This window comes from Chiloscyllium plagiosum, unplaced genomic scaffold (genome assembly GCF_037043375.1).
Source record: "Chiloscyllium plagiosum isolate Xiang-an unplaced genomic scaffold, Cpla_swu_hap1 HiC_scaffold_28, whole genome shotgun sequence".
Classification (NCBI taxonomy): Eukaryota; Metazoa; Chordata; class Chondrichthyes; order Orectolobiformes; family Hemiscylliidae; genus Chiloscyllium; species Chiloscyllium plagiosum.
This window is the reverse complement of record NW_028270166.1, coordinates 3,959,658-3,986,448: the sequence shown is the minus strand read 5'-3', so window position 1 is coordinate 3,986,448 and position 26,791 is coordinate 3,959,658. Positions and strand designations below refer to the sequence as shown.

General features: G+C 44.0%; 1 protein-coding gene across 2 annotated transcripts in view; it reads left to right on the top strand.

The window, feature by feature from the left end:
• LOC122546550 (occludin) overlaps window positions 1–25,865 on the top strand; it is a 31,980-nt gene extending 6,115 nt beyond the window's left edge. Inside the window, exons 2-8 of one of the 2 annotated variants that reach the window (XM_087975903.1) lie at window positions 102–879; window positions 5,403–5,564; window positions 14,351–14,490; window positions 19,753–19,947; window positions 20,695–20,866; window positions 21,791–21,832; window positions 23,087–25,865. In XM_087975903.1, coding sequence (XP_087832029.1) covers window positions 148–879; window positions 5,403–5,564; window positions 14,351–14,490; window positions 19,753–19,947; window positions 20,695–20,866; window positions 21,791–21,832; window positions 23,087–23,188 — 1,545 coding nt within the window. In that variant the 5' untranslated portion in view covers window positions 102–147 and the 3' untranslated portion in view covers window positions 23,189–25,865. The remainder of the gene's footprint in view (window positions 1–101; window positions 880–5,402; window positions 5,565–14,350; window positions 14,491–19,752; window positions 19,948–20,694; window positions 20,867–21,790; window positions 21,833–23,086) is intronic. The other variant, XM_087975904.1, reaches the window with a different exon arrangement.
• Window positions 25,866–26,791: the final 926 nt, after the last annotated feature.

The following is a 26,791-nucleotide window of genomic DNA, read 5'->3' as shown; positions in this document are numbered from 1 at the left end:
TCTCTGAATGCAAGGAATCAGTCTCAGCCATTGCTCAAAACAGAGTTGTTAACTTGACTTACTGGTGAAGTTCCTCTTTTTTTTTGTTTGTTTGATTCCAGGTCTTATCAACCACTGTGAAGTATTTGCCTGGGACATTCCATCACCATGTATGAGAACCGGCCCCTTGGGAGCCCCCCTGCCTACAGCCCGAGTAATTTCACCCAACCTTTCCCACACAGAGCCTCCGTGGGGACTTATGAATATGACATGCGATCCCCTCCACCAGGCTCATATTACATTGAGGACAAGCCGCAACACTTCTACAAATGGAGCTCCCCACCAGGAATCATCCGTATTTTAGAGGGCATTGTCATAATCCTGTGTCTGGTTATCTTTGCCTGCGTGGCATCAACGTTGCAATGGCAATATGGCTATGGTTATGGTTATGGCATGGGTGGCATAGGAGGTGGGTACTACCCAGGAATGGGAGGAGGATATTACCCTGGCATGGGGGGGAGTAGCTATTACCCAGGAATGGGAGGGTATGGCACTGGAGGCCACACTGACCCCAGGGCTGCCACTGGCTTCATGATTGCAATGGCGGCCATTTCCTTTATCGCTGTCTTGGCCTTCTTCATCGCCAGTGTCAGCAAGTCCCAAAACTCCAGAACTCGTAAGTTTTATCTGTTGTTACTGATATTCAGCGCTATCCTGGGAGGCTTGGAGCTAATTGCCAGTGTTGTATACATCATGGGAGTTAATCCAACAGCCGGGAGTGGAGGATCCTTGTACTATACCCAGATGAGAATGTTATGTGCCCAGTTTTATTCATCTGGAGCTGGCATGATGTTGACGAACGAGTATCTATATCATTATTGTATTGTGGATCCTCAAGAGGTGAGTCATATTTTATTATTGCTGTGTTGTCTCAGGTTTTGGTAAAGTGGAGATTCATTCTACCTTTGTGCAAGTTTATTGCTAAAATGTGACAGATTTTATGATTTCACAATGGCTCAATGTTTAAAACAAATCCTATGTTGTAAACTTCATGAATTGTTTTGGGTTCACCCAACTTGAAAAGATTTACAACAACGCTGCCAGGCTTGGAGGGTTTGAGCTATAGAGAGAGGCTGAATAGGCTGGAGCTGTTTTCCCTGGGGCGTCTGAGGCTGAGGGGTGACCTCGGAGGTTTATAAAATCATGAGGGGCACTGGTAAATAGACAAGGTCTTTGCCCTGGGGTGGGGGAGTCCAGATCTAGAGGGCATAGGTTTAGGGTGAGAGAGGAAAAATTTAAAAGGGACCAAAGGGGCAACATTTTCATGCGGAGGGTGGTGTGTGTATGGAATGAGCTGCCAGAGAAGTGGTGGAGGCTGGTACAATTACAGCATTTAAAAGGTATCTGGGTGGGTATATGACTAGGAAGGGTTTAGAGGGATATGGGCCAAGTGGTGGCAAATGGGATTAGATTGGGTTAGGATATCTAGTCGGGATGGGCAAGTTGGACCGAAGGGTCTGTTTCCATGCTGTACACCTGAATCTATGCTCTACATTAGCCAACTCCATTCTAGGAACAGAATATAAGCCAATGGCTAGTTTCTAATCTGTCCTATTGTTCATTTTTGTCCTGGCTGACCTGTGCCCTATTTACCCACCCATGCTCCATATTGTTTCTACTCTTGCATAACAGTAGTCTATTGGACAGTCTACACACTTTTCAATCATCTCAGCTTTTTGTAGGTGAGAGTCTGAGATTGCCACTCCTCTCTGTGTCAGGAAATGTTTCTTGAGCTCACCCCTGACTCCTCTTGTTCGAGACATTTTCCCCCACTCTCCCTACCCACCAACAATATAAAAATATAAGAAATAGTCTCTCTTCATCTACTGTATTAAATGTAGGTAAAGTTGCTATTGTTCCAGACAACGATATGGCTGCTCTCTACTGGGGGGGAGAGAGAGATGACTAGTGATGGCTGAGGGTCACCATGCCTCAGGCAAAGGGAGAGATTGAGAAGGAGAGTCCTTCATAGTAACTGCAGCCAGTGTGACAATTGAACCAGCACTGCTGCTGATATTCTCCAGTGCAAACCAGGCATTTAGCCAACTGAGCTAACCAACTCCAATGATCATAAATATCCCAAGTACATCACTCCTCCTTGACCATGAATACTGCAGTCTACATAATTAGTCCCCATCATTTAACCCTTCTAACCCTGCTCTCACCAAGATGATCCTTGGGATGGAGGGATTGTCTTTTGAGCAAAGGCTGAACAGGTTGGGACCCAACTCATTGGAGTTTAGAGGAATGAGAGGTGATCTCATTGAAACATATCAGGTGTTTAAGGGGCTTGATAGGGTCAATGCTGAGAAGATGTTTATCTTCATGGGAGAGTCTAAGGCCAGAGGGTGCAGTCTGAGAATAAAAGGGCACCAATTTCAGGAGTTTCTTCCCAGAGGGTTGTGGGTCTTTGGAATTCCTTCTCACGGAGAGCCGTGAGAGACGGAAAAAACTGCAGACGCTGGAATCCAAAATAGACCGGCAGGAGGCTGGAAGAACACAGCGAGCCAGGCAGCAGCAGGAGGTGGAGAAGTCAATGGTTTGGATGTAACCCTTCAGGAGGGTTACACTAGAGAGCTGTGAGGGCAGAGACCTTGTGTATATTCAAGTCTGAGAGAGAGAGATCCTTGATCAGTTGAGAATCAAGGAGTTATGGGGAAAAGGCAGGAAAGTGAATGTGAGGAATATTTGATCAAATCATTATCCTATTGAGTGGCAGTGCAGGCTCAAGGGGCTGAATGCCTACTCTTGTTCCTATTTCTTCTGGTCTTATATTGGAGATGGGAAGAAATGCAGGTTGGCCAGTTCTGGACTCACCCTTTCCAATTGACTGAGGGAAGGTGGAGGATCATAGGCTAGCCTGTATCATGTGACCAATGGGTGGGGGCAGGGAATTTGGAGGCATGAGATCAAGTGATGAACCCAGCAGAAAACGACCAGCCTGAATTGGTAACCCCATGCTGGGCTAATCGACAATGAAAATTGTGAAGAGGTGCTAAGGTATTCATCTTCAACGGGGACAGAAGTACATGATTAAATTACCTACAGCATGGAAACAGGCCCTTCAGCCCAACCAGTCCACACCGACCCTCCAAAGATTAACCTACCCAGGCCCATTTCCCTCTGACTAAGGCACCTAACACTATGGGCAATTTAGCATGGCCAATTCACCTGACCTGCACACCTTTGGACTGTGCGAGGAGACCGGACCCGGAGGAAACCCACACAGACACGGGGAGAATGTGCAAACTCCACATATAGTCACCCAAGGCTGGAATTGAACCTGGGACCCTGGTGCTGTGAGGCAACAGTGCTAACCACTGGGCCACCGCACTGCTCCTGTGGCTTGTGGATGCTGTTTGGTGGAAATGTAACTGGTCAGCCTTAAACGGTACCAAATCAGGGCTGACCTTTGAACTCTTAGATCCTAATACAATCCAGCCCAGGGAGATGACCTCTGTGATCTCTGGAATGATTGTTGATAGTCATCAACCAATGAACGTTCATTGGCTGAAGAGAGTATGAGCAGAATGTTCAGACACTGGTCAATGTAATCCCCTGAGGTGCTTTTGCTCATGTTACGGAGCACTTCAAACTCTTTAAGATAACTGAGGAAAGCAGCGAAGGCCTTATTGATTTTTTTTTCCATGAACATACAAGGCGAAAGTGAGTACTGTAGATGCTGGAGGTTGGAAAAGTACACCAGGTAGAGGAGGAGAACTTCTTCAAGGTAGGCACTGACATACGTCTGGAGCAGGTGGGACTTGAGCCTGGACCTTCAGACCCAGGACCTTCTGACCCAGAGGTAGGGACACAACCCCTGCACTAAAAACACTTCAAGGTGACCACTTGACATACCTTGGTTTTCAGCCCAAATAGATAAAACTCAATTTTTAAAGTTCTGATCCTTAATTTCAAATCCCACCATGAACACATCATCCCCATTACTGTAAACATAGCCCTTTGAGGTCTCTGCCAATGTCTTCCTCAATTTTAATCACTTCATATCGGTGGCTTTCCTTTACCTGAGCTCAAAACTCTGGAGTTCCATCTGTAAACCTCTCTTTCCTCTTTAAACCCTTTCCACTTTAATTTACTCTGGGATGGTCAATGTGTTTCTATAGTGCTTTTCACCACCACCAGATGTGGACTTTTTAAAGTATAGTCACTGTCGTACAGTAGGAAATATGGCATCCAATTTGTACACAGCAACTCTCTATTCTATAGTGACAAGAAAATCTGTTTTTCTGTATGTGTTACGTACTGATTGTGGCATAACTATTGGCCAAAACATTCCTGGATAACTTGCCTGTTCTTTGAAGTAGCACCATGGGATGATTTTCTCCAACCAAGCAGCTTTACGACAGAGTCAAGGCTACTCGGAATGTTAACTGTTTATCTCTCCATGGTTCCTGCTGAGTTTCTCCAGCACTTTTTATTTTAGATAGATGAGGCCTTAGTTCAGAGTCTCACCTGAAAGGCTATACCTTTGCAGCACTGCATGTATTTCTGTGATCAAACTCTGGAGTGGGGCTTGAATCTGGAACTTAACTGTCCCCTGGGCAATTTAGGGATGAGCCTAGCCAGTGATGCCAATATGCTGTGGGGAAAAGTGTTTGATCAGCTGTGCTAATCTCTCCTTGTCACATTTGAATTAGGAGCCCCTTGTGAATAATTTTAAAATGCTTTGAAAGTGCCATATAAATGCAAGGTGTTGTTGTCTCCTATTCCTTTGTAAAAGTAATGAAAAAGAATGGTGGGGAAAATCTGAGAGGTAGAGCATAGAAAACAGGAATGGGAAAAGATAAAGACTGGGAACAGAGAGGTGCAGATAGAGAGAACCAGGGTAAGATAAAAACAGACACAAGCAAAACAAGGTGGAGAGATGCAGAGAAAGGAGCAAATAGAGAGCGATGGAGAGGAAGTAACAAATTAAGATGGACACACAACCACCAAACATACAGGCACCTAGAGAGAGAGAGGGAGAAACTGATTGAGGAAGAAGTAAAGATACCCAAAAATAAAGAGGACAGAGAGAGAGAGAGAGAGAAAAACCAAAAGGCACTGACCGACGGAGGATACGAGTGAAAAGAAGACAATGGTGCTTGACTACAAACAGCGAGAGGGAGATGGAGACAGAAAAATGGACAGATGTACAGGACATGGAGAGGTATTGACAGAAAGATAGAGTTGGATATAGATATTAAAGGGAAAGAACTTCCAACACGTTTTACAAGTCAGAAAGTGACATGGACATAATTAAACAGAGAATTACAGGAAGTGCAAAGCAGCTGCAGCAGTGTTGTTAACCCTGTTGTGTGCTGTGGAGTTGGTGCTTATCCCCCTGCTCTCTGCTGCTGCAGGCTGTGGCGATTGTCTGCGGATTCCTGGCGGCGCTGACGTTTTGTATCATTGCTTTCTTCGCTCAAAGAGTGCGGCAGAAAATCTGGAAATATGGGAAACCGAATATCCTGTGGGAAAAGGGCTTCGCTGATGAAGAGGTGGGGCCCAACGTGGAGGAATGGGTAAGTGGGTGTGTGGAGAGTTCCTGGTTCGATCCGCGGTCACTCCTGAGTTTCAGTGGAACCGTTTCAATTAACTCAGGGCAAACCCCATTTAAAAAAATTCACATGAGAACCAAGTCCGTTTGAACTGGGCGTGCTCTGGTCAGCGCAGTCACACACCAACACAGCACTGAATAAATATTCATGACAAACAAAAGAACTGCGGATGCTGGAAATCAGAAACAAGAACAGAAATCAGGTCTAGCAGCATCTATGGAGAGACAGACAGAGTTGTGTGTTGCGTCCCTTCTGCAGAACTCAAAATGGACCTGAAACGTGAACTCTGGTTTCTCTCTGCAGATGCTGCCAGACCTGCTGAGTGTTTTCCAGCAATTTCTGTTTTTGTCTCACATATTGAGGGTGGTTGGTGGAGACACAGATCAGCTGGTCTAAAGGATCACAATTTGAAGATTGTCAGCAAGAGAGATGAGGAGAAGCTTTATTCGGAGTTGTTAGGATTTGGAATGCAGAGAGAGTGATGAGGGTGGATTCCATTTGGAGGTTTCAAAGGAGAGCTGGATATTATTTGAAAGGGATGAAATAGAGGGATACTATTGGAAGCAAGGAGCAGAAAAGGGATGATCTTTGAGGGGAGGATTCAATATTACACAATTGGTAAATTTCTCCAGCCCCTCTTTAACCCTTTGAGAATCATAGATTACTTAGAATCATTGAAGTTTGCAGTATAGAAGGCCATTCGACCCATTGTGTATGTACTGGCTCCCACAAAGCTATCAGCTAGTCCCATTCTCGAGCCCGATCTCCATTGCCCTCTAACTTCATCCCTTTTGAATATATATCCAGCTCTCCTTTTGAAACCGCCAATGGAATCCGCCACCACTCGATGCATTCCAAATCCTAACAGCTCCGAATAAAGTTTCTCCTCATCTCATTCCTAGCTCTCCTGACAATCTTGAAGTTGTGACCCCCTAGTTACTGATGTACCAACTAGTGGAAATAAAATATCCTGCTTAACCCGGTCAAAATTGTTCATCACTTTGAACACCTCAATAAGGTCACCTCTTCATCTTCTCTGCTCCAAGAAGAATAAGCCCAATCTCTCTAATTTTTCCTTGTATCTAAAATCCTTCATTCCTGGCTACCTAGTATCATTCTAGTAAATCTTTCTTGAACTCTCTCCCAAGCTGTAACATCCTTTCTTAAGGTGCCCGGAACTGAAACCATGCTCTAAATGTGGTCTGACCAATGATTTGCAGAAGTGGAGCATCACTTCCTTGCTTTTAAACTGTATGCCTCTATTTATAAACCCAGAGATCCTATACACCACTTTTAACAACAGTTTCAACTTATCTGGCCACCTTCAAAGAATCATCCACATTAACCCCAAGGTCCCTCTGCTCCTGTACTCCCCTCAGAGTTGTCCCATTGAGCCTGGATTGTCTCTCTGTGGTACTCAGCCAAAATGTATTCACTCACATTTCTCTGCATTGAAATCCAACTGCCAGGTGTCTGTCCATTTGGCCAACCTGTCAAAGTCCCTCAGCATCATCTTCACATTCCCCTATTTTTTCTCCTTAGCTTAATGTCATCTGCAAATTTAGAGCTTTTGCCCTCCACATCCATCTCCAAATATCATATAAATTAGTAAAAGCAAGGGTCCCAACACCAATCCCTTTGGAATACCTCTTTCAACTCCCCTCCATTCTGAAAAATGCCCATCTGACCTCAAACATTGTCCACCCAGCCATCTCCCCTCTGAGACAGAGTGGATATGGGCTTTGGATAGAAGGGGATTGATTGATAAGCCAATTGGACCTTTCTCAGTCCATGCTTTCTAAAGGTTTGTGAGGATTTATTGCCAGGAATGGATTGAGACCAACTCGTTCATTATTTAGATACCACACAATGGACAGGAGGAGGCAAACTCCACCTTGACCTTGTGATAAATTCTGAGTCAGGTCCAACTGAAAGAAGTGGCCTGCCCTTCACAATGGAATCGACTATACACAAACAGAGACTCTTTATTGGTGCCCATGCCTTCCTTGTCTCATGAAGACCCAGCAGAAATTGTCACTTGAGAACGTGCAGGAAGGATAATAAACAAGATGATAGGAATCACTGACTGTACACACACACTGGTAAATTTAAATCTTACACAAGGACATGGTATCATTTAGATAAAGCTTCACCTGACAGATTCCATTGCCAATGGGTTACAAAATAGGTTTGCACTTTTGAAGGTGGCCCATCCCTGAAACTGTACCTTTCCTTAGTGTCTATATAAAACAATGACTCATCGAAGGTGGACTCATTCGCAACATTTCATTGCCTAATATTTCTAAAGTCACTGTGAGGGATTATTCCACAGTCTGCAGCTTAACTCTCTGTATTTCACCGAGACGTCCCAGTGTGAGCCTAGCACCTAAGAGTATCTAACCCCCAGCACAACTACAATCTACATCTCTATTAGCATGCTATGTTTTACACAGCAAAATCATATGAAGAGATGGAACAAAATTAGGCCATTCAGCCCATTGAGTCTGCTGTGCCATTCAATGTAAGCATGGCTGATCTGATCATCCTCAACTCCAATTTCCTGCCTTTTCTACAAACTCTTTGATTTCCCCTTACTGATTATAAATCTGTCCATCTCCGCCTTCAATATACTTAATGTTCCAGTCCAAACAGCCTTCTGCAGTAAAGAATTCCACAGATTCACTCTCCTTTTAAGAGAAGAAATTCCTCCTCATCTCGGACAGGAGACAACTTTTCCACATCTACCTTGTCAAACCTGATAAGAACCTTACGTGTTTCAATAAGATTGCCTGTCAATCTTCTAAACACCAATGAGTACAGGCTCAACCTCTCCTCATTAGACAGTCTTTCCATACCCAGGATCAGCTGAGTGGACTTTCTCAGGACCGCCTGCAATGTCGTCATGTTTTACAACCGCTTCAGTCACAGGTTCAGACATGAGGAAAAATAGAAAATATTGCAATTACTCAGCAGGTCAGTCAGACTCTGGGGGAGAGACACTGAGTTAATCTTTCAGGTCAATGATGACCCTTCAATGGAAGGATTGAGCTACTGAGCCACATAAATCGGTGTTAGGTCAGGTGACCAACATCTAGGTCAAAAAGACAGGTCTTAAGGAAGAGAGTGAGCCTGAGAGGTTTCAGGTGGGGAATTCTGCCTGTCACTGCTATCCATGTGCATATTGTCTTCAGGATCCAGCAGTGGGGGAAGTCCTAGACTGTTGAGATTAGTTGGAACAGTTAGAAGTGTCCATAATACCACCCAATCAAACTAGGGTCTTCCCAGTCTCTCAGAAAACACTCAGGATGTGTCACTATCTCCTTGGAGTAATTTTCCAAAATCTACCTCTCTATCCCCATCCCTGTTCACTGGGAAGAACCCAGTCAGAGCTAAACAGCACAATGCAGACGGGAATATTACCCACAAAAAGTGAAAAGTCGAGAGCAAGGGCTCCAACCCCACCACCACCATCGATACCAACTCCTTCCTGTTTACTGATTGATGCCAGAGATCTTGAACAAGACCCGTGTTGGTGGAGTTTGTTCTTAGCGCTCAGCCTTATCAGGTTGTGGTGGTATGCCTGATGATTGCCTCATTACAAAGCAGAATTCTCTTTGCTTTTTGATAAGTTTGGTTTCAGTTGAATTATTCATTAACTCGATTGTTCTTTGGTTTCACTCACTGGGACTGATTACATCAATGCCTGCTCAGAAACTGAGCTGAACGGCAACTGAGCTGCAAGGCTTGACGTGTGCTGCTGAAAAAGGTTGTGTCCAGGCCAGCTTTGACCACAGGAGCTGTCTTTGTTACAAATGGTTAAGGCACATGAGACATTCAAGGGGTTAAACGGCAGGAGATGAATTACCTCGGGAAGGACTGATTTGGTGAAAAGTTTTGAGATGGGAAAGATTCAAGAAAGTGAAGAATGCTAAAGTTGAGAGAATTGTTGATTGGTCATAGCAGAGGGGCCTGTTGTGTGTAACCAGCTCTCTGCTGAAGCCCAATGCCACTCCCCATCCAGTCATGTTGTAAAACTCATCGACAACAATTTGCATTTGTAGCACACCTGTCGCTTTGTAAAATGCTGTGAAGTACTTGACAGGACCCATTGCCAAACCGAATTTGAGATTGACTCCCCTGGGGAGCTATCAAGGCAAGTGACAAACAGCTTGGTCAAAGTGATTGGTTTTTAAGCAGTGTCATGAAGTAGGACAGAGGCAGAGAGGTTCAGGGAGGGAAATCCAGAGCCTGGAGTTCAGGCAGCTGAAGGTGCAGTGACCAATGGTGGAGAGATTAAAATCAGAGTTGCTCAAAAATCGAGTAGGAGAAGCACTGAGATCTCAGCTCTCGGCTAGGGGAAGTTACAATGAAAGTAATAGGTAGGGCCATGGACAGATATGAACTTTGGAAATATGAGAATTTTAAAATCAAACATTTTTGGACCAAGAGCCAGTGTAGGAGAAAGGTGTTTGGGGGTGGGGTGTGGCATGATGGGAGTTAGGACGCAGACAGCAGAGTTTTGGGTGATCTGGGAGTTAAAAAGCTGGAAGACGAGAGGCTGACCAGGAGAACATTGCACGAGTGGAGTTTAGCGAGAAGCGAAGCATGGATCAACATCCTGGTGGTTACTATTGACCAAGAACAGCATGGGACTCACCATGTGAATATAATGGTGACAGAAGCACATCTGTGGTTCAGAAGACCAGAGGAGGAGGCAGCAACAGTGAACTGCTAGTTGATGTTTTATTATATTAAAGTTGCTGTAATTATTGTTGTAGCATCCAATGGCCAATTAGGTGAAGAACTAGAAAGAGATTGGATCATGTCCATCAATTCCTGGGACAGGAGAAAACCAGCAGCAGATCTGAGATTTTCTTACTCCATTCAGTGTGTGTGAAGCTGTGAGCTCGGATAGTTCATGTTGAGATGTTCTATTTCAGTCTCTCTTCCTGTTTGGTTTGGATAGTCCAGCACCTCCCAGCTCATTTGGATCCCTCCAGCCCTTGCAAAAGCAAGCTAATGTTTTGAGGCCTAGATGGTTCTTCATCAGAGCTCCTATCTTTCTTGTAAACCTCTTCTGAACCCCTTCCAAGGCCAGCATGCACTTTCTTAAATACAGAGCCCAAAACTGCTCACAATATTCCAAATTCTGCCTGACCAGAGCCTTATACAGCCTCAGCTATAAATCTCTGCTCTTGTATTCTAGCCCTCTTGAAATGAATGCTATCATTGCATTTGCTTTTCTAGCTCCCAACTGAACCTGCATGTTAACCTTAAGAGAATCCTGAACTAGGATTCCCGAGTCCCTTGTGCTTTAGATTTCTAAAGCATTCTCCTTTTAGAAAATTGTCTATGCCTCTTCTTCCTACCAAAGTGCATAACTTCACACTTTTCCATTTTTTTTAGATTAGATTCCCTACAGTGTGGAAACAGGCGCTTCGGCCCAACAAATCCACATTGACCCTCTGAAGAGTAACCCACCCAGACCCATTCCCCTCTAACTAATGTATGTAACACTGTGGGCAATTTAGCATGGCCAATTCACCTCACGTTGTAGTCCATCTGCTGCGTCTTTGCTCAATTTCCTGTCCAACTCCTTCTGCTCCCTCCTTCCCATCTCCTCAACGCTGCCTGTCCCTCCACCTATGTTTCTCTCAGCTGCACAATTGTCAACCATGCCTCAGTTCCTTTGTCTACATTGTTAGTGAATAAAATGAATAGTTGACTCAACACTGACTCCTGCGGAACTCCACTAGTGATAGGCTGCCGTCCTGAAAAAGATCATTTTATCCTCACTCTGCTTTCTGCCAGTCAGCCAATCCTTTATCAAAGTGTCCTAAACTCTCCAAAGTTTCTGTCTTTCTATTCAGTTCTAATTCACTGCTCTCAATTATTTGTATTATCCACATTTTGTAACACAAGCATTTAAGGATTCAGTTGCTTAAGTTTAAGATTCTGACCATGACTTGGTGAGTAATACCCTTGCCTCAGATTTGAAGATTCTGGGTTCACTTCAAAGACTTGAACACTCTGCCCAGGCTAACACTCACAGTGTAGTACTGAGAGGAGGCTGCACTGTGGGAGATGTTGACTATCGGTATGAGATGTGAAATAAGACCTCACCCACACTGTTTGATAGTTGGTTGCATGGCTGGTTTGTAAATGCAGAGCAGCACCATCAGCGCAGATTCAGTTCTCTCACTACCTGAGGTTACCTTCTCAACCACTCCCCTTCCCCTCCCCCTTGCCTGAGACGTGATGATCCTCAGGTTTAACTCAACTTTACCTTTTTACCTCAGTAGTGTGTGTAAGCATCCCATAGCACAGTTTTGAAGTAGTCCAGGGGAGCTTTCTCCTGGCCTGGCCAAGATTTATGTCCCTCAACTGCCATCATGAAAACTGGATTATCTGGTCATTATCACATTGCTGCTTGTGGGATCTTGCTTTGTGTAAAATGGCTGACTACAGCAAAGACTACTCTCCAGAATGTACTTCATTCCCATGTTATGCCTTCAGAGGCAGTACAGAAATGAAACTCCCATCAATCAGGACAATCGTTCACAATTCAAATTTGCCATCTCGTAACCCCTTTAGTTCTAATCTAGCCCACACTGCTCAATTCTTTCTGAATTACTGTCACCCTATAAAACAACTAAATGTAATGACATTCAAGTTCACCTTGCTTTGAGCGACAGAGGCTGGCTAAGAGTTGGAAAGCTACTTTGTCTATCTTTCTAGCCACTCTCCGTGTGGTGGGGTGTTGACTTGGCTCTAGAATAACCATTTGCTTTGTTGAAGTGTGTCAACTCTTTGTATTGTTGAACACTACAGTGAAGAATTGGAATCTTGTGGCCACAGCTTCACATCTCAGACATTGAGGGCATAAAGGAGAAGCTTTCACATTAATTGTAGCTTAAACATGTGGAATTCACAAATTTAAAAGCTTGGAGCAGAAGGATATAAGGTTGTGGGATTTGGAGTGTTGTGGGAAGTAGGGTGATGTGGGGATTGCTGGGCTAGCGCAATATGAGGTGGGTGGATTGGTTTGTGTTAAGGGATATGGGGAACACTAATGCAAAATATTGCAGTTATCAAAATGAAAATAAAACCTGCTGGAAAAATTCAACAGGGCAGGCAAGAAGTGCAGAGAGAGAAACAAAGTTAACATTTCAGGTTGAGTTGGCCTTTCATTGGGTCATCGTAACCTGAAACATTAAGTCCACTTCTGTCCACAGATGCCGCTTGATGTGCTGAGGAGTTGGGTGGAGATTAAGGATGTGATCAGAAGCCAGCTGTGGGTTGATGGGATCAGAAGGTCAACATTGATCAAAATCTCAGAAAAAGCCAGTTTTGTTTTGACTCTCTCACAAAGTAAAAACAAGTTACAGAATTCACTGAGTAACAACCATTCACAGAATGGACCTACATCCACACACCAATAAATGACACTATTATTCTAAATGAAGACTGTGCAGTTCCTGTCAGCTCTGACTTTGATTAATGTTGGGACAGTCCCAGGTTAAACTGACTCATCTTGTATCAGCCATTGGGAGTTCATTATGAAACTGAGAAAGGACTGGCAGGTTTCCTGCTCCTGATTACCCACAGTGGCACTATGTCAACAGGTGCGTGACCAATCAATCAGAATGTGCTGTACGTAGTCGATTGCTGCTATCTCCCAGCGTCACTGTGATTAAAGTATTGTGGTTGACTGAGGGAAAAGACTTGAACTGATTGCAGGACAGAGTCAGAAAGAGAGGAGAAGGAATTTGGCTTGTGGAGGTTAATATCTTGCCTTCAAATCCCTCCATGGCCCATCCTTCCCCTTCTCTGTCACCCCTTCCAGTTCAATAACCATCTGCAATCTCCCATTACTCACCTCTTGTACAACCCCAATTCCCATATCTGCACCATTGACTGCTGTGCCTTTTGCTGCCTGAGGTCTGACATTCCCTCCCTAAACCTCTCTGCCCCTCTACCCCTCAATCCTTCTTTAAAACCTTCCTCATTAGCCAAGCATGATCCAAAATGATCTTTGTAGTTGGTGTGAAGGAATAATCTCCTAAAGGAGCTACTTTAATGCAAGGCAATGATTTCATTCAACATTTACTTTGCTCTGTTGACTGCAGTCCCCACTGTGAATTGGAAGGGTTTGGGGTTAAGCTTCAGTCCAGAGAATGGAGTCTATAATCCAGACCAACACTGAGTGCAATGCCCAGTGAGTGCTACACTGTCAGAGGTGCCATCTTTTTAATTAAGTACCAAATCAGAGCTCCCTCTGCCTTTTCCAATGTCACCATCATTAAGTGATTCAGAGATACAGGAGAGACAAACAGCAGCACGGTCTCCTAGAATCTGGTCAATATCTAACCTGGTCATGGCAACGCTCCCGCTGTGTAAATTCTGGGTGCGGTCTGTATTGAGATGTGATGAGTTACTCTTTAAATACAACAGACTTTCTGCAGATTAAAGGTTGCTTTGGATGAGAGAATGTTTCAGAATAACTAGAAACATGATGCTTCGCTCACCTAATGAGTGCTGCTGCTGTTCTTCACAACCCACCCAGTCTAAACTTGCTATCCCTGGTGGTCTCCCTCCGTAACTAGCCCGCACTCTCTCACAATCCTCTTCCCCACTCCCCTCGACCAAACCTACGGTGGGTCAATTCTAAAGGCGCCATCATGAGGAATCAGTCTGTGGTAAAATGCTTTCCCATGTCACTCATTCCTTGCATCTTTCTGGTCTTTCAGGTGAAGACTGTTCCTGAAGGGGATCATGATGAAATCGATACAGTTCAATACTTTGATAAACCAGCCAATGGCATCAATACAATGAATACTAATGAGTATAATTCGCAGCCAATTGCGTACAGTGTGGAGAGTCACAATCAGTAAGTGACAATGTGACGAAATGATACAATTGATAATCACAGAAGAAGGCCATTCATTCCATCAGGCCTGTGCTAGCTCTTTGCTCAAGCTGCTGAGTTAGTAACACTGCATTGCACTTTTCTTGTACGCGATCTCTCCTCGGGTATATCTATCCAACTCCTCTTTCAAAAATATTATTGAAAATATTTCCACCTTCTTTGAAAATTGTAGCATTCACTGCAGAAAGAAAATCCTCTGGTTCTGTCATTAGCTATTACAATTGAGTGGTATGGATGATGAGGGCAAGACTTTGGATAATTTGTTATAAGGATGGAATTTTAACCTTTGCCATAACTGAAGGGAGTTAGTCCTGTGCCTGCTGCATTTTACTCTCCTACTGGAACACCTCATCCATGTTCACTCAATTGAAATTCCTCTTAATTTTGAGTGTCTTGATTTAAATCTTCTTATCCTCATTGCTCTGGGAGCCATCCTAGTTTCTCCAGTCACCACTGAAGTCGCTTGTCTCTGAACTATTGTAAATCGCCACCCCACCTTCCTGGAGCCTTGGCATTCGTTTTTTAAGAATGTGGGATCCTGAATTGTCCACACTATTCCAGCTGAAGCCCAACACCTGTGTGTTATAAAGGTTTAGCACAACTTGCTGCCCTTTGTACTTTACTCCTCTTATTAATAAAGCCAAGGGTTCAGTGAGTTTGTTTTAACAGCCTTCTCAACCTTCTTTCCAGTTTCAAAGATCTATCAACGTACATGCCCAGGCTGTCTTTTAATTTTAAAAATATACTTTATTCATAACAAAAATCTTTTATGTAATAGTCACAACTGCAGTTTGATTCTGTAGCGTGGTGTGCTACAGAAGTTTGACTCGATCTGGAGTTTGACTCGATCCAAACAAACTGAAGGCATCTCTTGTATAAGACTATACTTACATGGTTTTGAGGGCTGGATGGGGTAGATGGGGAGGCATTCTGGATCAGTGGTGCTGGAAGAGCACAGCAATTCAGGCAGCATCAGAGGACAGGCAAAATCTACGTTTCGGGCAAAAGCCCTTCATCAGGAATAAAGGACCTCCCCCTCACTGAGGATGAACGATCAGTCCTCAGCAAAGGACTCATCTTCATCCCTCTCCGTCCATGCATCAATGAATTTAATACACACCGTGACATCGAACAATTCTTCCGTCGCCTCCGCCTCCGAGCTTACTTTCACAATCAGGACTCCCGCCCACCTTCCGAGGACCCCTTCGCCCACCTCCAACACACTGCATCCACCTGGACACCCCGCGCTGGCCTATTACCTGCCCTCGACCTCTTCATTTCCAACTGCCGCCGGGACATTAACCACCTCAACCTGTCGACCCCCCTCCCCCACTCCAACCTCTCATCCTCACAACGCGCAGCCCTCCAATCCCTCTGCTCCAATCCTGACCTCACCATCAAGCCAGCGGACAAAGGGGGCGCAGTGGTCGTCTAGCGCACTGACCTCTACATCGCTGAAGCCAAACGCCAACTCGAGGACACCTCTTCCTACCGCCCCCTTGACCATGACCCCACCCCCCATCACCAAACCATCATCTCCCAGACCATAAAGAACCTCATCACCTCAGGAGATCTCCCACCCACAGCTTCCAACCTCATAGTCCGGGAACCCCGCACTGCCCGGTTCTACCTCCTTCCCAAGATCCACAAGCCTGACCACCCTGGCCGACCCATTGTCTCAGCATGCTCCTGCCCCACTGAACTCATCTCTACCTACCTCGACACTGTCCTATCCCCCCTAGTCCAGGAACTCCCCACATACATTCGAGACACCACCCACGCCCTCCACCTCCTCCAAGACTTCCGTTTCCCCGGCCCCCAATGCCTCATCTTCACCATGGATATCCAATCCCTCTACACCTCCATCCGCCGTGACCAGGGACTCCAAGCCCTCCGTTTTTCCTCTCCAGACGTTCCCAACAGTACCCTTCCACCGACACTCTCATTCGTTTGACCGAACTGGTCCTCACCCTTAACAATTTCTCCTTTGAATCCTCCCACTTCCTCCAGACCAAAGGGGTAGCCATGGGCACACGTACGGGCCCCAGCTATGCCTGTCTCTTTGTTGGCTACGTAGAGCAGTTGATCTTCCGTAATTACGCCGGCACCACTCCCCACCTCTTCCTCCGCTACATTGATGACTGCATTGGCGCCACCTCGTGCTCCCGCAAGGAAGTTGAGCAATTCATCAACTTCACCAACACATTCCACCCTGACCTTAAATTTACCTGGACCATCTCTGACACCTCCCTCCCCTTCCTGGACCTCTCCATCTCCATCAGTGACGACCGACTTGACACTGACATCTTCTACAAACCCACCGACTCCCACAGCTACCTGGATTACACCTCTTCCCACCCTACCTCTTGCAAAAATGCCATCCCGTATTCCCAACTCCTCCGCCTCCACCGTATCTGCTCCCAGGAGGAGCAGTTCCACCATAGAACACACCAGATGGCCAAAGCTTTATTCCTGATGAAAGGCTTTTGCCCGAAACGTCGATTTTGCCTGTCCTCGGATGCTGCCTGAATTGCTGTGCTCTTCCAGCACCACTGATCCAGAATCTGGTTTCCAGCATCTGCAGTCATTGTTTTTACCTAGATGGGGAGGCATCTGACCAGCCTGCACACAGCCTCCCAAAGTCTGTTACTAGCTTCCACATTGTTTACTACAGTTCCCAGTTTTCTTAAAAGTTTGAACTGAAGTCATTTTTAACTTAGGTCCAAATCATCATTAAACATGAGCAGGGAGCACAACACTGCCCCCTTGGGGAAGGTGTGGGCAGTTCACCAGACCCAGTTACAACTGATTCAATGCCTGATATCTTCAAGTCTATGAATGATCAGAGATCTGAAATACAGGGCAAGATAGACATGCGGATCCATGGAAATCCAAGAATGCTGACCTCTATGGGAATCACCCGGGAAGTTTGAACCTCTGGACAATTCCCCTCCTCCCTGGCACCTTCTGTAAAATTCTAACTTTGAACTAGAGTTGAAAAATTTGAACAGTTCCAGTTTGCTTACCTGACTAATTACCCAAGGAATGTTAGACAGAAAAAAATCTAGTCTAACTCCCAGGGCACTACATAACTGACCTTTACACAAGTGTTATTGCCATGAAGGAGGCTATTTGTCCCATCATGCCTGCACTTACTCCTGAAATGAGCATTTTTACCCTAGTGGTTTTTCCCTGTATCCTCTCGCATTATTTCTATTCAAATAATCATGTGGTGCCCCTCTTGAATGCCTCGGTTGAACCTGCCCTCTACCATGTTTCCAGGCTGTGCTATTCCACACCGTGACCGTTCGTTTGTGAAAAAGGTTTTTCCTCACACTTGCTGCTTTTTGTGCCACAATTTAAATTTATCCCCCTCTCCCCATCTACTCCATTCACACTTTCTATCCAGCCCTCAAGATTACTCACTGATGTCCCTTTGAACCCCCCCATCTATTCCCCCTATTTGACCTAACTGGCCTCCCAATACAACCTGAATACCCTATGACTACAGGAATCCTACCACATGCCTACCCGCCCAAACCCATCTGACCAGCCCCCAATCTGATCTGATTACCTCACCCCCCGACCTGCTTAATTTCTCACTCCGTCACCTCACCCCATCCTAGCCACTGACCCAATCAGCTGACCCTCATTTACCCATTCAATAGCATCGACACTGGATATTTAAACTCTCTCTAACAGCAGCCAGCACTTTGTGAAAAGGGGATAAGTCTGTCTTCCCCATGAGACTGGGAGTTGTCTGATGAATGCCATGTATTTCTTGAGAGGTTGGGCTCAGGTGACTGGGCAAGAAATGTAGATGGCATTGAGGAGTTGAGTGGCAATTCAATGATGATTACCACTCTGTGGGAGACCAAGACCATTGGCATCCCATTTGAGTGACACAATTTTGGATACATTATAGACAGCAATTCCAAGATACATTTTCCCCACTAGCTTCACCTCTTGCTGACCACAACAGGATGCACAACGTAGAGGGAATGTTTTACATGTTTTGAGTTTGTGACTTAACATGAGGCAGACTTTCAGCTATGTTTAAATCAGAAAGAAACAAAAATGTGTGCTTGTACAACACCGAGATGTAAATGCAAACACGCACTAATAGTTTTCTCGAGATGAAACGTATACTTTGGTCATGAACACAAGAAGCACATCACCTGTTTGAATTTATACCTTTAGGATATACGTGTGCAGCCTGACTGGGTTTTCTCTAAAGGCTCTTTGCATGGAAGTTGGAAGTCTGTGGGTTTCCAATGTCATGGCTGAATTTCTATAAATTTCATCCACCTGCCACCCCTCCAATTTCAAAAGTCTGCATTCCATAAAATTTGTATCTTGAAAGTTGGAAACATGATATATTTACTGGATGTGGCAGATACAGAGGGATTCAAGTGGTTCCTGGCAACCTCTGATCTAGTCTTATTGAGGTTTGAGTAAGCAGTCGAAATGACACAGCTGTAACCTCTGGAAAGAGTCCTTGCTATGTTAGTTTATTGATGCCTCTTCCTATGATATATTTAATAGAAGAGTTTACATTTTGTTATCTCATTGACTTAATGAAAATGACTAGACAGATGTAAAGGAAAGAAGTCTTTTCACCTGAGCGAGTGGTGGGAATTTGTAACTGTCCGCCTGTCAGGGGGGTATAGGCAATACATTGGAGAAGTATCCAGATGCAATGCCAAGGCATACAAGACTATGGCGAACGTGAGGACTGCAGATGCTGGAGATCAGAGTAGAGAGTGTGGTATTGGAAAAGCAGGTGAGGCAGCATCAGAGGAGCAGGAAAATCAACATTTCGGGAAAAAGCCCTTCATCAGGAAGGGAATTGGATTAGAGTAGTTAGGTTTTTTTGACCAGAGCAGAATTGATGGGCCGAAGGGCCTTTTATCTGTGCTGTAGATATGTGATTCTACAAGATGTGACAATGTTTGACATAATCTAGTTACAGAATGTATAACAGTATCCCCTAATAACATCATCCAGGACAATGAGGATATAAGACAACTTTCGATACTTTCCTAACCAGCAATGGGACCCCACATTCAGGAGAGCAGAGCACTAGCAAGAGAATCTCTGTGATGGAATCTTTTCTGTAGAGTCTCAAAATGGGTATTATAGGATAGGACCAGCTAGGCAATGTTTCCACGTAAAGATTCTACATTAAGATGATCGATGCCCATACTTTGTGTTTATTGCCAGGTACCTTTCCTCCTCTTACCCCTCGAGGAACATCAACTCAACTCCATCTGAAGATACAGCAAGGAAGCCTTCAGCTGGTCGAAAGAAGAAGTGGAGGAGACGTGGCAGATCAGAGGTGGAGGAATCTCAATATGAGACTGATTATACAACTGGAGCCGAATCCGGTGATGACATGGATGATGAGGAATGGGACAGGTTGGTATTCTCTCCACCTTTCCACTTGTTTAGGTATCCAAAAAATGGGCTCTGAACCTGATCCATCACACAAATGCCAGGCAATGACTGTCCCCAGCAAGTGAGAATCTAACCATCACTCCTTGATGTTCAATGGTATTACCAACACTAAATCCCCCATCAACAGCCTGGAATTAGTATTGACCAGAATCCAAGTTGGTCTAGCTATATAAATGCTGTGGCTACAAGAACAGGTCAGAAGCTAGGAATCTTGCAATGAGAAACTCACCTCCTGACTCCCCAAAGTCATTTATGAGGCACTAGTCAGAAGTTGTTTGGAACAGTCCTCCATTGCATCTCCAATAACACTCAAGAAGCTTTACACCATCCTGGACAAAGCAGCCCACTTGATTGGCATCATATCCATTACCTTCTATAGTAACTTACTAAGGGTCCTTAGACAGCACCTTCCAAACTTGTTACCTCTACAAGAGCAGCAGATATGTGGGAACACCACCCCCTGCAAGTTCCCCTCCAAACCACTCACCATCCTGACTTGGAAATATGTCACCATTCCTTCACTGTCACTGGGTCAAAATCCTGGAATTCTCTCCCGAAGGGAATTGTGGGTCTACAGTGGTTCAAGAAGGCACCTCAATGCCATCTTGTCTACTGCAGTTGGGGGAATGGAGGGGTGGGATGTGGCAGAGGCAGTCTCAGCAATGTCTCGATGGAACATGCTCTAACCCCCATCTCTTGTCTTATCAGTTTGTACCCTCCCATAACCTCCGACCCCATTCGGCAGGAGTACAAGCGGGAGTTTGACAATGACCATCGGGAATATAAACAGCTTTGTGCTGAAATGGATGAAATTAACAATCAGATCAATTTCCTGAGCAAGCGGTTGGATGTCTTGACTGAGGATGACCCCAGCTATGAGGTAGGAACATTCCTGTCATTCTTGCATATCCAGAGCAAGTTGAGAGAAGGGAGCAGCAAGAACTCTAGTATTTTATTGATCAGTTGTACATCTCTGTAATTCAATCCCAATCCTGAAACAACCATCCCAATAGTATCCTGTGTTCCTTTCCTGGTGTTTCCTCCTTGTGGAATTTGTGGGTTTGGAAAAGGGATAATCTGAGGAGTTCTTTCAAAATGAGGTCATGGAGAAGTCCTCATTGTCAGCACCTGGGATCGAAGAATCACAGAATAATTACAGCACAGGAGGAGACCATTCAGCCCATTGTGTCTGCACTAGCTCTTCAAACAAGTACCATTACCTGATGCCAATCTCCTGCCTTTGCTCATACCTCTGCACATTATTTTTATTCAAGTAATCATTTGATGTCCCTCTTGAATGTCTGTCTCAACTGAATCTGCCTCCCCCACATTTCCAGCCAGTGCATTTCAGATTCTAACTACTCACTGTTTGAAAAAGTTATTTTCTCACATCAAGTTTGTTCCTTTTACACTCACTTTCGATCTGTTTCCTCTCATTTTTGTTTCTTTAATGAGCAGGAACAGCTTCTCTCTATCTACTCTATGCAATCTATTCATGATTTTGATTTCCAATCTCCTCTCAGCCTCCTTCTCTCCAAGGAGAACCGTACCAACTTCTTCAACCTCTCCCCACCATTGAAGTTTCTCATTCTGGTAAATCGCCTCAGCACTCTCTCTCCAGTTGATAAATACCGATCACTAGAGATTTCATCAGGCAATCCTCCAAGCCCATCACCTGATGGTCATCCCAGATCCCAGGCCTCTGGATCATTAGTGCATCAACAGATTAATTGCATCATCTGTGTGTAATTCAATAACAGTCATTTTTTGGGCATGTTTTAGGATTTGTTTTGCTTTGTTTTAGGGAGTTGCTGAGGAATACAACAGATTAAAAGACTACAAGAAGGTGAGTATGATTCCATTCAAGTCAGAACACACAACATCAGGAAGGGCAGTGCTTGGTAATGGTTTATCACTGGACTAGTAACCCAGGGAGTGGGTTTGAGTGCCACCGTGGTGAAATTTGAGCCAATGAAGATTTGGAATAAGAAGCTGGTCTAATTATGACCATTATTGTAAAAGCGCCTCTAGTTCACTAATATCTGCCATCCCTATCTGGTCTGGCCTACATGCGACTCCAACTGACTCTTAACTGCCCTCTGAAATGGCCAATTAAGACATTCTGTTCAAGGGCAATTATACAAAAGCAAAATATTACAGATGCTGAAAATCTGAACAAAAGTTGCTGAAAATACTCAGATCAGGCAGCATCTGTTGGGGGGAGAAACTGAATTAATTTTTCAGAAGGATTTAAATTTACCTGAAATGAGAATGGCTTTCTGAGGATAGGTTACTGATCTGAAATATTGAGCAGAATCTCATGGTGTCAGGGGTCTCACTGGCGGACAGAGAGCTGGTGTGAGACTGGTGCTGCCTCTTCTCAGGAGTCCCTGGGAACCAGTCAGCTGTGAGGCCTGGGGGGATGGCACACAGAAGGTGTTGGCTGCAGCTTGAAAAGGACCCCATAGCATACGAGGTTTAAAGTGCGCCACAAAAAATGTAGATGATGTGGGGTCAGTTCTCAGCATAGGGGTTACAGGCAGAAGGTAGCCAGTGGGGTCAGAGCAAGGGCAGACGTGTTGTCTCCCAGCACGCACCCCTGCTGCACCTGAACCTGTCCCCACCCCCCCACCCCCCCCAACTGATATATGGTTCCTCTGCCCTCCCCACTTCTTAATCACATTCTACCCATTCAGTAGAAATAATAGAAACTGGCATAAGGGTTCAAAGTGTCTTTGGTATCCAAACCAATGTAACTATCCCTGAAAGTTTGGGTTCAGTGTAGAGGATGCTTTACTCTGTACCTAATCCTGTTCTGTGCCTGTCCTGGGAGTGTTTGATTGGGATAGTGTAGAATAAGCTTTACTTTCAGTTTAAAAGAGTAGAGAAAGCTTCACTCTGTATCTAACCCTGTGCAATCCCCATTGTAGGAGTGTTTGATAAGGTCACTAGGAGCCACAAATAGAAAGATTCAATTTTCTGTCACTGACATTTCTTGAATGAATATTACACCTCCTGTGTTCTCAAGGAAAGAGAAATATCGATAAGGAAACGTAAAGCTTCACGCTTTTTGTTTGCTGTTTTCTCTGATTATTTCCAGACGTCCGAGTATCAGAGTAAACGACTGCAGAGCAAGCGCCTGAAGAGGAAGCTGTCCCACATTAAGAGGATGGTCAGCGAGTATGACCGCCAGCGAGATTGAGATTCAGAGAGGACACATCATTCTTCAACCCTTTCTGTCTTTTCTCCTTCTCCAATCTCCCAACCCCTATCCACAGCCTACAATGTGAAAACTCGGAAAATCCTGCACAGCTTGGTGTATATTCCAAACTCCCACCAGATACTGTTGGGGGAAAATGATCAGGACTGGGATGTGACAGTATTCACAGTGAGACAGAGCCAACACCAAACCTGCAGCAGGGGAAGGCTGATTAACACTGACTCCACTCCTACATCTTGTTTCTAGACAGCTTTGCTCTGAGTGGCTGAGAATCTATAATCTATATCCAATACCTGGTCAATCAAAGAACTGGCAGTTGACATAAGACTGAAAGGAAACATGAGAGGAGCCTCCGACAGCTTTAGCCAGAGTGTTCAATCCAATGGAAGAAACAGCACATGGGCCATTCAATCCTTGCTATGCAACAAGCATCAAAAGATTAATATGTTACATCTCTCCCCATCTGCACAACAACAGTATGCATTTATATAGTGCCTTTAACATCATAAACTGTCTTTGGTGGCTTCATGGTGGAGTTGCCAGACCACAGAAGGAGATATTTAAGAAGGGGGACGAAAAGCTCAGTCAAAGGGAGAGTTTTTATGAGTTTTGTTTTTAAAGGTGGAGAGAGAGAGAGAGAGCAGAAATTTTAGGACTGGCATTGCAGAGCATTGGCCCAGAGCAATGAATCCTGGCCATGGATGGGGAAGTGGTGGGATTTGGGGATTGTCAGGGAACCAGAATTAAAGCAGTGAGAAACCTCAAAGGATTGTTGTGTTGGTGAGGTCAGGACGGAATTCAGAAATTAGTGAGACGTTTCAATTCAAATCATTGTTGGAGAAGGAGTCAGTGAATGTCAGAGAGCATGTATAATGGGTGAACTGGACATGCTGTTAAAGGTTAAAGTCATGAGCTCAGGTTTATACAGGGTGGAAGATGGATATATAGGATAATAGGGTAGGGGGGGAATGGGTCAGGATAGGTTACCCTTCAGAAGATTGGTATGGATGAGTTGGGCCAAAGGGCCTGTTTCCACACTGTAGAGATTCTATGGGAGAATTGGAACAGTTATATCTAAAGGTGACAGGAGGTAGAAACAATTGCATCAGCAGGAGATGAGCTAAGAAATGTTGAATGTAAGCGATGTGGTGGAAGTTTTGACAATGGAGATTACCTGGAGAGGGGACAATGTGGATGGTCTCCTAGCAGGCGTCATTCAGATGTGGAAGTTCTGAACGTCCTGACTTAACCACAGACAGACAGTATGGAAAGGGATGGAATCAGAGGAGAGGGAATGAGTTTACGACGGGGACCAAGAACCATAGCTTTGGTTTTCCCAGTTGAATAGATGAGTGGTCCATTCCCCAGTGGTCAGGCCAAAGAGTTCCTGTAGAAGCTGAACCCAGATGAATCTATGTAGATTGTGGACAGAATGATACCTGACTTGCACTAGAGTATCATCATTGTCCATGTTGGAAGCTGTTCCCTGAATCTTTACAATCAGAATAATTCCATCGATCTCTCACCAGAACTTTACTGCCAATGATATGGGACAATTATGTTGCATAGTTTTTATTGATTCTCCAGCTTTTTTTTGCTCTTGTATTATTTGCATTGCAATAAGTAACAAAAGCTAGAATTTTAGAAATAATTATAAATTTAATTCAATAATTGAATTGCATTGAGCTAGAATAAGGCCACCTTAGAGCAAAGACAAGTCAGTCCTTTCTCTGTTTTTATATATACACTCACTGACTAATTCTGTATAAATCCCGTGGAGTCTAAGCGGTTGGAAAGGGCAGTTCTTAGATTGTCTTATTGGTAATAAATCCCAAATCGAAACACTCCGATCATTTTGTGTTAGCAGATGAACTAAGGAATTAATGGGAACAGGAGATTAAATTACATACATTTCTCCTAAAATTCCATGATATTAGTTTGGAAAATGTGGCCACTACCTAATGATTGATGGACATAAGCCATTCACTACATTTAGACTAAGTGACAGGCTTTCTGTGGGGTTTTGCATTGGGATATGTTACAGAACAGAAAGAATCCTGAGCTCTGTAAAGGCTTTTTTTTATGAACAGGGCTAGCAACAATATGTCTCCTTAATCAATCTGACTGAAGAATTGTTAATGAACTGAACAGAGATTGAACCAGGAAGTGTCTGGTAAATTATTAAAATCTAATGCCATCATCCGTTCTGGAAAGTGAAATAAATAGAGGAAAAGAAAAGTAGAACTAAGAGACTGAGGCAGAAAAAGATTTTATTTCAAAACATTTTCTTAAAATCACCAAACATGATCTAAATCTGAAGGAATGAGACTTCACATGTAAAAGTTAGATTTCTCTTTAACAGTAGACAGCTCAGATCCTCTTAACCGTTTCCCTGTACAGAATATGACCCAATTTTCAGATGTTAGCCCATTTTAATGCTCAGTTCCATATTTGCTGTGTTGTGAGTTTAAGACTCAAGAACACTCAAAGACATGTCCAATGATTTATTGCAATGCTTTGATTATCTACAACGTTTGTACAGCAAACACTCCCAATTATTGTAAAGTCATGTTTTAATCCATTTCTGCATATTATGAAATTCTTAAGTCTTTTGTATTTTTGAATGAATTGTATCATAAATGTTTTAACACTAATCTCACTCCAAAGCAGTAACTGTGTTTGATTGTGTTTGGAGGGTTCAGTCAATTTCTTTAATCAAAAACACAGGAGGGGGTACTTAGCCCATCAAGTCTGTCATAACTCTTTTCAAAAAGAAATTCAAATTTCCCATCCTCTTTTGCTTTGCTCATAGATCTGCAGTTTTCTCCTTTATGTATTTATATAAATTCCCCTTGGAAAGTTATTATTACACCTCCCTTTAAGGCAGCACACTCTGGATCCCAGCCCAGCATCACGCTGTGTAAAACACAATCCTCCATCATGTGGGCTTTTTTATTGCCACTTACATTAAATCTATGATCTTTGGTCATCAACCTTCTGCCAGTGGAAATATTTTCACTTTATTTATTATATCAAAGCACCTCTTAATTTTAGTAAATCTCTACTTCCACTAAAAAGCACCTTTAATCTTTTGAGCTGGATCAAACATCTAATGACATCAGGTTATAGTCCAACAGGTTTATTTGAAATTGCAAACTTTCAGAGTTCAGCTCCTTCCTCAGGCATGGTATGATAGAGAGGAATAAGACACAGTATTTACAAGCAAAAAGTTAACAAATTTAAAACTTGCTAACCTTGTTGAATTCTTTAATCAATTAGGAGGTAGACTGTTGATTTAAAATGCAAAATCCAGATTCCTTTCAAGTCATTTTATTTTTTTTTTTGACCTTGTCCATCCCAGTACAACTCTGGCATCTCCACATCATGGTCTTTTGAGCTGGACATACAACAATCTTAGTTTCTTAATTGTCTCCTTGTAACCGAGATCTCTCACCCCAGAAACCATTCCAGTAAATCTCCTCTCCATTGCAAAGGCCTTTACCTTCCGAAAGTGTTATGCTCAGCATTTGGCACAGTGTTCCAGCTGAGACCTAACCAGTGTTGTATAAAAACTAAACTTGAAAT